Source organism: Mastigoproctus giganteus, chromosome 2 (assembly GCF_048544385.1).
Source record: "Mastigoproctus giganteus isolate SK-2022 chromosome 2, ASM4854438v1, whole genome shotgun sequence".
In the NCBI taxonomy this organism is placed as follows: domain Eukaryota; kingdom Metazoa; phylum Arthropoda; class Arachnida; order Uropygi; family Thelyphonidae; genus Mastigoproctus; species Mastigoproctus giganteus.
In genome coordinates, this window is record NC_143576.1 from 26,272,404 (window position 1) to 26,285,219 (window position 12,816).

Sequence of the window (12,816 nt, forward strand, 5' to 3'; positions counted from 1 at the left end):
AAATCTCTATCTAAATTTAGCAATAAGTTAATGAATGTGACTAGGACTACAAGCTCTCATAAATGCACAGCAGCATATTTTGTAAGTGAATGATTTGTAGGAGAACTGCCGCCTTCATTTCTTCCCAAGCCACAGCACTCCCAGTGCTTAATAAATTTTCCAAAAAACTTATCAGTTTCTAAGAAATCACAATTCTTCACATTTACAGTGCAGCATTGTGAATCCAATCCCAAAACCATGCTACCCTTGCCTGAGACCAACAAACTCAGCCACATTGTGAAAAGGCCCATAAAAATTCCTTGTCATTGACCTGATTCGAACTGAGGTCTTTTCCATCTGGTGTGAAGAGGATAGTGATTATACCGACAGTGCTACCCACAAACCAGCAAAATTTAATTTCAATTGTTGTGTGGTCTTTATAAATATCTCCTGCTTTTTGCCTGTTTTGTTCCCCATACATATGTTTTCCTCCTGCTTTCTTAGCTAAGAACAAAAAAAAAAAAAAATGCCAACCTGCATGTTTAGATCCTACAAGCTACTTTTTTACTGTAGTTAAAATCCTACAATTCTACCATGTTTATCCTACAATCCTACAATTCTACCTTTTTGAAAGTTCAAAAGTTGGTGGCAGTGATATTTATATATGTACACACCCCTATATACTTACAAAAGGGTTAAAAGGATGAAAATTTTGATGTCTTAAAGAAACTACTAATGATAATCAAAATAGTTGTGATAATTTAATATGCCTTGTTCTTTTTATTTTATACAGGAGTGCAATCTCTACGAGCGCTTTTGGCTCGAGATAAAGATGAAGATTCTCCTAGACTACACACACTTCTTTGTGAATCATTTGTAGCTATATATCTAAGTCAACTTATTCATGCCTTGGTAACCTGTGATTGTCATGTTCTCTATAGATTAGTTGGACAGACTTTTACCGAACAGACTTGGGGAATGCTTTTTGGTGGCGGGGCTAAACGATTACTTAAAGTGTCCACTACAACTGGAAACTCTGGACCAACATCACTAGCATCGAGCACAGAAAGTAAGTATCTTTCTATTCTCCCCTTTCCACCCTGTATTGCTATATATACTGAAGCATTTTTTTGATGATGCACTCTTTTTTATTTCAGAAAAGGTTTTCTGGTATACACCCTCTGCTTTGCTATTTACTTTTCAGCATGTTGAACATATCCTTGATATATTAGATAGTGAATCTTAGCAATAGGCATCCATATATTACAGCTTGATTATAGAGATAGTGGATCTGAAATTTTATGGCATGAAGGGGGAAAGAGTTGCAGAAACTGAGAGATTATAATTGAAATTAACCACACACTAGAGACCTACTTTTAAACATATGACAATACCAAAAGGTTAATATGTTATTTGTATAAAATATGAGCCACTGCGACAACCTGTTTTAAGACTTACTAGTCTCTAATTCTAAAACAATATAGCCAACTTGTCATTTAAGTGCATTGTTTTATAATCCATGCTTCTTAAGCAAGTGGATAATTCCCCCTCCTCCTCTCCTGTCCAATTTGTCTACAGTATATGCATTAGCTCACCACATACGAATTCTGCATCTCCTATGTCAGAGTGACCCCCATGGCTCTGATATTATTAATAGTTCTACATTTGATGACATAACTGGTGCTTCATTTTCATAAAATTTATTTAGTATTCTTCTATCGTTAGTGTATAAGCAAGTATATGGTAAGCACTGAAATTCCCCACCTTGCTTTCTAGACTAAAGGGACATTCCATAATTCACCATGTCCATAACACATTTACAACCAACACCCACATACTGTACTGATAAGTCGTGATGGTCAACTGCTTTCTTGTGTTCATAGCCAGTGGAAAAGATTAAGCATATTCCTGACGTGGACAATATGCCGTGATCAACCTGTGTTTTACTGTTACGCCCTATTAGAAAATTAGGAGAGAGTGATTTTCCTTTATTCTGGAAATTAATCTGTTCTTTCAAACAAGTCATCCACACTTTCAGTAAATTTCACCTGTCTCTGTTTACATGGTACGTGCAAGTGGGCCCCAGTTTAGATCAGGGTGTTGAAAAAAAAGAAATCCCTTTAAAAATTTGAGATTACAGAGGCCATGTGAGCCCCCCCCCTATGTTGAGGGGGGCCTCACATCCCTGTTCATAAGTACAGCCCTGACAATAAAGGCGAACGAGTGTAGTGCTATGTTCTGTTCTGTTACTGGCCACTTAGCCCATGGCACATGGAGTCAGGCCAGAAACTACTATCTGACATTATCCAATCTCTCCAACCCACTCACCTGTAACTGCCCAAATACACAGGTGGGGTTTAAAAAAAAACCTTCCAAAATATATTGTATTATATTGTGTATCAAGTGATTCCCATAGTTTCTCATAAAACCATGTTGGTAAACTCTGTGGTAAAAGCATTGCTTGTCAAGCCAAATAAGTGTGTTGATTGTGTTGTTATGTGAGTAGGGTGTTGTTATGTTGTTTGTGTTGTTTCATCTGCTACTTTGTTACTAGGAGGCTCAAACTCCAAAAAGGGGCCTCCTAGCATGAGACCATTGGCATGGGAAGCCAAGCCAGGACAGTAGTAGGACACTTGCTGCCCAAGGTCTGGCCTGAACAATAGCATAGGCAGCTGAGGAAAGGAGCAGAATAGATTAACAGCAGAGAAAGTGAGGGGGAGAGGGTACAAAGTGAAGGTACCCCTAGGTGAGTGAGAAACAGGAACCTATAGTCGGTAAACGAGACCCTAAAGGAGGATGGATTGGAATGAGTCATAGTGAACCAAAGAGCAGGCAAAAGAAGTAAGGACAAATAGTGAAGATCACCTACTGAAACAGTAGAGAGGCAGTATCCCATGCCAGGACAAAAGGAATTGAATAGATCACTGCCACCTTCTAAATCCTGTGAAACTCCACTAATAACAGTCCATGAAGAGTAGTGTCTGTTAATAACCACTTTCTATCTTCTTCCACTGAACCATCCATTATTCTTAGGTAACTTGCCCTTAATGCCACACTCCGTCAATTTGTACAGTAGTCTTTTATGTGCAACAGTATCAGAAGCTTTCCTGAAATCCAAATTTATAATATCAAAATGATTTCTTTGCATCCGGTTGTTTTATCACTGCATTAAGGTATCCAATCAGTTTGGTCGGACAAGATCTCACCTTAACAAACCCATGCTGTGACTAAAGTATAACTGCAGTCCTGTCTAGATGGTCCAGCATTACTTCTTTAACCATTCTCTGTTATTTTCCCTATAACAAGTTAAGCTGAAAGGTCTATAATTACTAATGTCACCATTTGATTCCCCTATGTGAATTAGGATTACATTCACACTTCTCCAGTCCACAGGAGACCCCCCCCCCTAAATCCAAAGATGCTCTTGTAATTATGACTAAAGGTTTGCTTACCTTTGTTAACAGGAGAGACTGCTTCTACAGGGATGGGATACACTTAAATAGAAAGGGTGCAAGAATATTTGCTGATGCTATCGAGGCAGTGTTAGGTGGGTCGGAAAACTGCTAGCTTGGGGGGGATTCACAGACTAAAAGGTTAAAAGTAGCCGCAGGCAGAGGTGAAGGTGATTCTTGCACAACTTCTATTAGAATAAGTAGCGACCTGGAGCGATGGATGCTGGGGGTTTCAAGGACTGATGGCAGTCATCATGAAACAGGTGAGTATATGGGATGTGTCAGGGTAACTAGGAATAGGTGCATGTATGCTTGCATGTATACCAATACTAGAAGTATAGTAAATAAATTTGATGAATTTGAAGTGTTGTTCAGGACATCAAAGGCGGATGTTGTTGGGATATCAGACATGTGGTGTCACACCGATATGAATGCAGAATTGGAATTTGGGGAGTACAATCTGTACAGAAAGGATAGGAAGGGAGGAGGTGTCATGCTGTTAATTAAGAAAAACATAAAATCAAAAGAAGTGCATCCAGTTGATATAGATGAACAGTGCACTGTTGAGTCAGTTTGGTGTGACATAAGCACTGTGAAAGCAAAAATAAGAGTAGGAGTGTGTTATAGGTCTAATGACTCGAATGAGTACAATGAACAATGTACAGAGAAATAGAGTGGGCTAGTAAATCAGAATGTCTTATAATGGGGGATTTTAACTTCCCGGAACATCATGGCGAGATCCAATCTTCCTTACATTTCGAGGGTACAGCTCTGAGACGGTTTTCACAGGCCAGCCGCTAGTTAGTACACCAGACCGAACCTATTGGTAACTCTTTAGGAGGCTTCCAGATCAGCTAGCGTATAATCTTGCTACCTCTCCTCTACCAGATAGTGACTGGAGGGAGTCCGAGTAGTGTGTATAAGGGGCTATTTTCGAGGCTATTTTATGTAAAGGATCTGGCATAGACATTTGGATAAGGCATAGACATTTACCATGTCTATGCCTTATCCAAAAAATTCATTACTTCATACAGTATGTACCCTCCCACTTTTTCTTACTATTGAATACACCATGAATTGTCAAAATAATAGAGTAAGCTTATCTACGAAAAGATCTAAACCTCCCAAACACTTCCTAGTTCATTTCACAGATATACGTGAGCACAATTCTAATCTCAACAAAGTCCATTTCCTCTTGCAGTCTGCCAAACTCCATGTACTTTTTCTGAGAGAATCTCAGTTATCGGTCGATTCAAATACTGCTCATCTCAGTTGCCTAAATCATTTGTTGTATGATTCCTTTCGCCTCAAAGGTGGTACTAGTGCATATGTCCATTCCGATATTCCCTGTCAGAGACTTGGCTGTTTGGAAACTCCCCTTTTCAATCTTCTCTGGCTTAAAATGAGGTAGAGCCAGAGCTTCTCTGGCTCTACCTCATTGTGTCAAATTCATCTGTTGTCTCTACCATTCTCCCAACTCCACCAATCACTTGGAGCTCTTTGACTTTCTCCAGTCCAACTTCCCTAACAGTGAGGTAATTTTCCTTGGTGATTTTAATGTTCACAACACCAGCTGGTTTCCGTTTTCTAGTCACACCGACCCAGCTGGTTGAGATGCTGAGGCTTTGCAATTACTAATGATCTTGCACAGATTGTTCATTTACCTCAAACAACCCTTCTAAGTACATGGTCAAAGTGAGTGGTCCTTTAGGCACCGCAGATCACAACTTAGTGATTGTCTCTTCTCCAATGGAGCCATTATCTCATGGCTATTCCCAACCTCTTATTGTTTGGCATTACAAGAATGCGAAATAGGATGACATGCGAGATTTTTTTTTTCTTCTTTTCCTTGGTCGAATTACTGTTTCAAAACTTCTGATGTCAACATTTGCTTAAATCGTGTCAGTAAAATTATTCTTGTAGGAATGGAATCCTTTATTTCACATTCCACTTTAAAATCTCGTCATTTTTCTAAACCTTGGTTTTCCAATAAATGTGCTAAGGCTGTTCAAGAGAAGAAAGTTGCATATCATAATTGGCTTATTTCCAATTCTTCAGTTTCATTTTCTGCCTACACCAAAGCTCACAACAATTGTAAAGCGGTTATTAATCAGTCCAAACTAGATTTTGAACAAACTATGAGTAGAAAACTTGCTTCTTGCCCTAATGGTAGCCAAGCATTCTGGTCCCTTCCCAAAGCCATTGGCAGCAACTTTTGCCCATCTCTGCTCCCACCTCTGTCAAAGCCACATGGTTCTGTTGTCACTTCAGCCAAGGATAAAGCTGACCTGCTAGCATCCCATTTTTCTTCCAACTCATATATTAATGATCTTGGTAAAACACCTCCCACCATTCCCAACACGCTCCATTCAGTGCCTCCTGTGGTTTTCCATCAAAAGGATGTCAGAAGGATTTTGTCGAATCTCAATGCTAAGAAAGCTCTAGGTCCTGATGGTATTTCTCCACTTGTTCTCAAAACCTGTGCTCCTGAACTTACTCCTGTTCTTTGCCACTTTTTTCACTTTCTTATTCCAAAGGTGTTTTTCCTTCTTCTTGGAAATTTGCTCAAATCCAGCCAGTTCCTGAAAAGGGTGACAAATTCCTGAAATCCAATTATCATCCTATTGCAATTACTTATATTCTTTCTAAAGTAATGGAGAAATCAATTAAACTCCAACTCTTTAACTACCTAGAAACATTCTGTCTTATCGCCAGTATTGATTTCGTCAGTGTCAATCCACTTGTGATATCCTGGCTTATGTTACCCATTTATGAACAAATTCAATGGAAAAGTTTGGTGAAACACAAGCACTTGCTCTTGATGTCTGATAGGCTTTTGATCATGTTTCGCATAAAGGTCTTCTGAACAAGCTTCCATCTTATGGTTTGCCAACTATTTTTTGTAATTGGTTATCCAGTTTTCTCTCTGATCCCTCACTGAGGGTGATGGTAGATTGCTGTGTCTTCTAACCTCTCCACTAATGCTGATGTCCCCCAAGGTTCAGTTCTTTCCCCCACTCTTTTCCTCTTGTGTATTAATGACCTTCTTCCATTGACTGGAAATCCTATCCATAGTTTTGCCAATGATAGCACGTTGCATTCCACTTTCCATTTTGAGAAACCTTGTCCTGCTCAATCAGCTTCCACTTTTCAAATTTCCGCTACCAATTCCTTAAATGCCAATCTCCAGTGGGGCAAAGACAACTTAGTTGATTTCAATCCTTCTAAAACTCAGTCTTGTCTTATATCTCGCAAAAAGAATTCTTCTGCTCCTATCTTTGGTGACACTCCGATTTCTAGGCAAAGTGATATCTCTCTTTTGGGGATTCTGACTTCTAATCTCTCTTACCGTGACTTCTAATCTCTCTTAGCACAAGCACATTACAAATACTGCTTCCTCTGCATCTAAAAAACTTGGTTTTCTCTTTTGCTGTCGGCGTTACTTTTCTTTCAAACAGCTGCTCACTCTGTATAAATCGCAAATCTGCCCTACCATGGAATATTGTTCCCACATCTTGGGTGGTGCCCCCAAAACCTCTCTCAGGCTTGTTGATTCCATTCAGAAGAGGGCAGTTAGGTTAATTAATGATTCATCTCTAACAGAGTCTCTCCACTCACTGTCTCATAGATGTACTGTTTCTGCTGTATGCCTCTTCTATAGATACTGTTCTTCTGAATTGGCTTCTATAATTCCTGCTCTCTCTCTTTCAAAACAGTCCGAACACGTGCCACCGCCAGCCAACATCCATTTACTGTCCAACTTCAAACTCACAGTACCAACTCTTCATCTTCCTCGTTTATTCATTCAACTGCCGTTTTCTGGAACAACCTTCCTTCATACATATTTCCTGAAAATTACAGTCTACAGAAGTACAAGTTTAATGTCAACAAATATCTTCTTTCATCTTCTCAACCTCCAACCCAAGTACTAAGTACTGTTGGTTCTTATACTTCTTGTGTTGGGGGGGGGGGGGGGGTTCATAAAAAAAAAAAAAAAAACTTCAATAGATTCGGAATCAGTTTTTACCAAAATCCAAGGTAACGATTTTCTGATGTACTGAGTTTTAAAGATGGATATAATGCCTTGATCTAATGGCTGAATGAAAGTTGTATTAACCTGGTACAACTGTGGTAGTAGGAACATAACTTCAACATGTGGATAACTTAAATCTTTTAAATGGCCTGGTATGTGCTATCCAATAGTAATCAAACTTTGAAATCTAGATTTTTCCACAAGTTCAGGGATTTCTCAATTTTTTTGTCTAGGTCGTCAATTGCAGGAATTCAAAAAGAGTGGAAATGTTGAAAATTTTCATCCAACATAATACCAGGGTTTCCCCCACACAAAAATACCCTGTTATGCAAGGTTTACTGAAATTCTCTCACCGTGCTAAAGCGAAACCATATTATTTAAGTACTGTGTTGTGCGAGGATTGCCACAATTTATCAATCGTGTTAGAGTGAAATCATGTTGTAGAAGTACCGTTTTATATGGGGATTGCCTGTACAATTGTTAAGTTTTAAGTTAATTTAATCAATAATAAAATTATCTATTAATGCCAACTTACATCATTCGAAATTTCCAAATATCTATTTAAAACGCTTAAATGATTAAAACGCTTTATTTCCCCACTATGCACTACAGTACAAGTTACCAGTTACAATATTCATATCACATCACCATTACAAAGGTTCTACATGTTTTGAGTTGTAACTTACAAAAAATCTCTAGGTAAATTTAAAAATAAACATGACTACGACTAAAGATATTTATGGAACAGGATTTAATATGCCAATTAGGCCAATAAAATGGCAAATTTTTTCAAAAACCTATCCATTCCCAGGACTTCGCAGTTCAAACTCCTGAACCAGTTTCAGATAAAGAAATCTACCTGCTCCATTTTGATCCATTGCTTTGGCAAATTTTTCATTAAATTTTGTTTATTATGCAATGGTGGTAATAGAACTTTATGAGGGGTAATCAATGGTTTATTTGTAACATTTTTCTCGTGTGAAATCAGTTCTTTTCTGTGAGGCCATCGTTTTTAAACATATTTTTTTTTCTTATCTCTACTGTCCCATTCACAAATAAAGTATCACTATTTGGTATAGCCAAGTTGTAGACTAGGCCTAATTAAAGAATAATCACTTTAAGGTCACCACATTTCAAGAAAGCTGCTTATACTTGATGCTTGTCAAGAAAAGTTTCGTGTTATCATAGGTTTCTTTCATGTGTTCAGCATATGCTTGAGGGTACTGATGGTAGTCTATTTCTGTTTGAAAGCAGTGTTGCTCTATAAAGAGCAACACTGCTTTCAAACTTGCTTTGGAGGAATCAATGAGTAACTACCATTCAGCTGAATTGTGCAAGTGTCCTAGAGTTTCTGTTAGAGAATTTACATCACTACATCAAACCAAATTGCCTTCTTGAGAAAATAAATGTATAAATGTTTGCTGATGTTTACAAAAATAGCATATTTTGATCTCCTCTTGCAGATTTCATCCTTTCAACCTAGAAGCCAAAAGCCCATCTTAATTTTTAGATGAGGTCTGATCACGAACAAGATATTTAGTTCCTCTTGAGATATTAAGTGTGGTTCAAAGGATGAACATGTCACTTCATATGTAGGGTCACTAACTTGCTGGTCTTCTCCATAGTAATTCCAGATCCATCTGATTCATCATCTTAATCCAAATTGTAAGTTTCTGTTACAGGTAGTTTGGTTTTGTTACAGGTAGTTCTTCACTGTGTAAAACAAATCCTACAGCTGATGGTATATTTGGTTATTTTATAATACGTTTAGATTTAGAGATAATCCCTGAACTATTTGTTAAATAAGAATAACAATCTGTATAATGGCCCTTTGGTTCTCTCCAAATCATAGGAACTGCAAATGGCACATGACAATAAGATCATTTTAACTAAGCAGTAAGTAATTTAACACAACTGATACAACAGAAATGAGGGGGCCCAAGACTTATCGTGATCACCCACTTCACATCCAAAATAAAGTTCTTAAGCTATTTTATCTAGGGGAGTGAAGCTTTTTTTCTGTGATTTAAAAGTTTGCTCACTACATATATAAGCTCGTAGATATATTTATGAGGCATCTTAGATTGTAAATACATAGAAACATTTCAAAGTAGTCATAGTTGTAGAGGCATGTGATGCAAAAAAGCAGGCTTATATAGCATCAGCAAAAAATAAACATTTCACACATCTATTCCCTCTAAACGTTCGTCCAGTTCCACCTTGAATTTATTTAAGCTATCTACTTCTACAACAACAGAATCAAGTTTGTTCCAGCAATCAACTACCCGCTGGCTAAAGGCAAATTTACACACATCTATGTATACACAATTAAAGAAAAGATCATGAACAATAATGACCTTAACCAAGTGACACCTGGCACAACTGAGCAGACAGTCTATTCTGTGGAAGTAAGCAATATAATCCATCAGGTCTGAATTTGTTTGAAGAGCCATCTGCTACAAGTAGAGTTTCATGGAAGGTTTGAACATTTTTCAACATGCCACAGCTGTCAGACCACACAGCACACAGAACAACCGTTTCCACACATTCATTTATTCATTTTGTTAAACCACACTCAATTACTATTTCATTACTGTATTATTTATATCAAAATTTGTCTCACATAAAAATTATGCATGACAGAGAAATTCTGTTGCATTTTTGAATTCAGCAACATAAAATACATAAGAATTAGCAAGAAATGTTCATGTGACAAAACGTGTGTTGACCAGTGTTGTCATTTAAGGATACATTTAATGGTACATTAACAAAGTGTAACTTTTGTGTCCTTTGTAACCAAGTTACAAAGGAGGTTAGGCAGGCGAAGGCAGATTACGAGAGATCCTTGGCAAGGGATGCGAAGAAAAACAGCAAAGAGTTCTTTACTTATGTAAACTCTAGAAGGAAGGGGATGAATCAGATTGGTCCACTTGAGATCGATGGGTCAACTGTTGATGACCCTGCTCGGGTAGCTAACAAACTAAATGAATATTTTGCATCGACATTCACACATGAGGAGTTATTCAGCGAGGGGAATGCCAGAGGTGTATTCAACTCTAGCAGTAAGCTAGAGAATCTTGTAATAACTGAGAGCAAAGTGGAGGAGAAATTGTTGAAGATAAACACAAGAAAGGCACCTGGGGTGGATGGGATCTATCCAGTTATATTAAAGGAGGCAGCAAAGGAGGTAAGCAAACCCTTAGCCATAATTATGAGAGCTTCCTTGGACTCAGGGGAGGTACCCATTGACTGGAGATGTGCAAATGTGACCCCAATTCACAAAGGGGGATCAAAGGCTGACACAAGTAATTATAGACCTGTGAGTTTAACTTCTGTTCCCGGAAAATTAATGGAGGCACTGGTGAAAGAAGCACTGCAGGATCATCTAGACAAGACTTCAGTTATAGCTAGGACACAGCATGGTTTTGTTAAGGGGAAGTCTTGCCTGACCAATTTGATTGGATACTATGATGCAGTCACAAAAGAACTGGATGCAGGGAATAACTTGATATTATATACTTGGATCTTAGAAAGGCTTTTGATACTGTTGCACATGGAAGACTGCTGCACAAATTGGAGCAGTGTGGCATTGGAGGCAAGTTGCTGCTATGGATAAAGGGGTGGTTGAGGGGGAGAAGACAGAGAGTGGTAATCAATGGACACTGCTCATCGTGGACTAATGTTATTAGTGGAGTCCCTCAGGGTTCAGTATTGGGGCCTTTATTGTTTTCTGTATTTATAAATGATATTGATGATGGTATATCAGGCTTAATGTCCAAGTTTGCAGACGATACAAAGGTTGGCAGGGTTGTCAAGGACACTACTGACACTATGCTGCTGCAACAGGATTTGGAAAGGTTGAGCAGATGGGCTTCGAGGTGGCAAATGAAGTTTAACATTGACAAATGTAAAGTACTACATATGGGAAACAGCAACCCCAGAGCAACGTATCAACTCTGTGGTACTACACTGACAGTGGTAGAGAATGAAAGGGACCTGGGGGTGGTGGTGCAGGCAGATATGAAGTTCTCTGAGCAGTGCAGACGAGCTGCAAGAGTAGCTCATGGTGTATTGTCAATGATATATAGAAATTTTTCTAGCAGGGATAAGGAGATGATTATTCCCTTGTATAAGGCAATGGTCAGGCCACACCTAGAGTACTGTATACAGGCCTGGAGGCCTCATTTCAGGAAGGATGTAGAGCTGCTGGAACGAGTACAGAGAAGGGCAACTAGATTGGTGAATGGGACAAAGGGGTTCTCTTACGAAGAAAGGCTTAAGTTTTGCAAATTACAGTGTCTGGAAACTAGGCACCAGCGGGGTGATCTGATACAGGTGTACAAAGCCTTGAATGGTTTGAGCATGCTCAATGCTGATGGGATTCTTCCTCTAGCTCAGAAAAATCACCTGAGAGGGCATAAATTCAAATTGAGGAAAGACAGATGTAGGATAGATGTGCGGAAATTTGCCTTTAGCCAGCGGGTGGTTGGTGGGTGGAACAGACTTCCATCCCTTGTCGTGGAAGTTGATAGCCTAAATAAGTTTAAGGCTCAGCTGGACAGGTATTTCGAACGAACAGAGGGGTGAAGTGGAAGTGGTTATTTTTATTTATTTATGTTACTTTTTTTTTTTTTTTGGCTGATGCTGCATAAGCTTGCTTTCTTGCATCAAATGCCTCTACTAATGCTAATGCTAATGCTAATGCTAAAGGCTAGCACCATTCAGTACATCCAAATAATAATCAGCAAAAGATATCTGTTTCTGATTGCCACCTGCCAGTAATATTAGGACCTAGTAAGATGCCAATATGCCTTAGTAACAAAAATGTAATAAAACAGTAGTAATTTTTCAAAATTTAGGAGCAAACTGGTAGAATAACAGCTAGCCCATCAGATAGCAGACTGAACAAATATATACACAAATTATATACATAAGATGAGGGGGGGGGAATTAACATAGGGTATGAAATAAGCTGAGCCTAAAAATGGCAAAGAGGAAAAAGTAGGATAGAAATAGTATGTAAATCCTCCTCTTTATATTACCTATTTATTTCCTATATTACCTCCTCTATATAATAGTATCCCACTCCTCCTATATACACCCCTGCCTAAAAGTTTGTAATCACAACTTATGACAACAGTTTTTGTTAATTTTTTTAAATTAGCAATGAAAATGTAACATCTTCTTGGACTAATATTGTTAGTGGAATCCAACAGGGTTCAGTGCTGGGCTTGTTATTGTGTCCAGTATTTATTAATTATATTGATGAAAGCATGTCAGGCTTAATGTCTAAGTTTGCAGATGATACAAAGTTTGGTAGGGTGGTTGATGGCAGTAATTAGGATATGCTAC

General features: G+C 38.4%; 1 protein-coding gene across 3 annotated transcripts in view; it reads left to right on the plus strand.

Annotated features, from left to right (window-relative positions):
* Rbcn-3A (rabconnectin-3 alpha) overlaps positions 1–12,816 on the plus strand; it is a 980,796-nt gene that overhangs the window by 666,303 nt on the left and 301,677 nt on the right. For all 3 annotated transcript variants that reach the window (XR_016547873.1, XM_090388469.1, XM_090388476.1), the window contains exon 41: positions 773–1,048. Coding sequence is in view for 2 of the 3 variants with exons in the window: in XM_090388469.1 (XP_090244595.1) it covers positions 773–1,048 (276 nt within the window). In the remaining variant the exon portion in view is untranslated. The remainder of the gene's footprint in view (positions 1–772; positions 1,049–12,816) is intronic.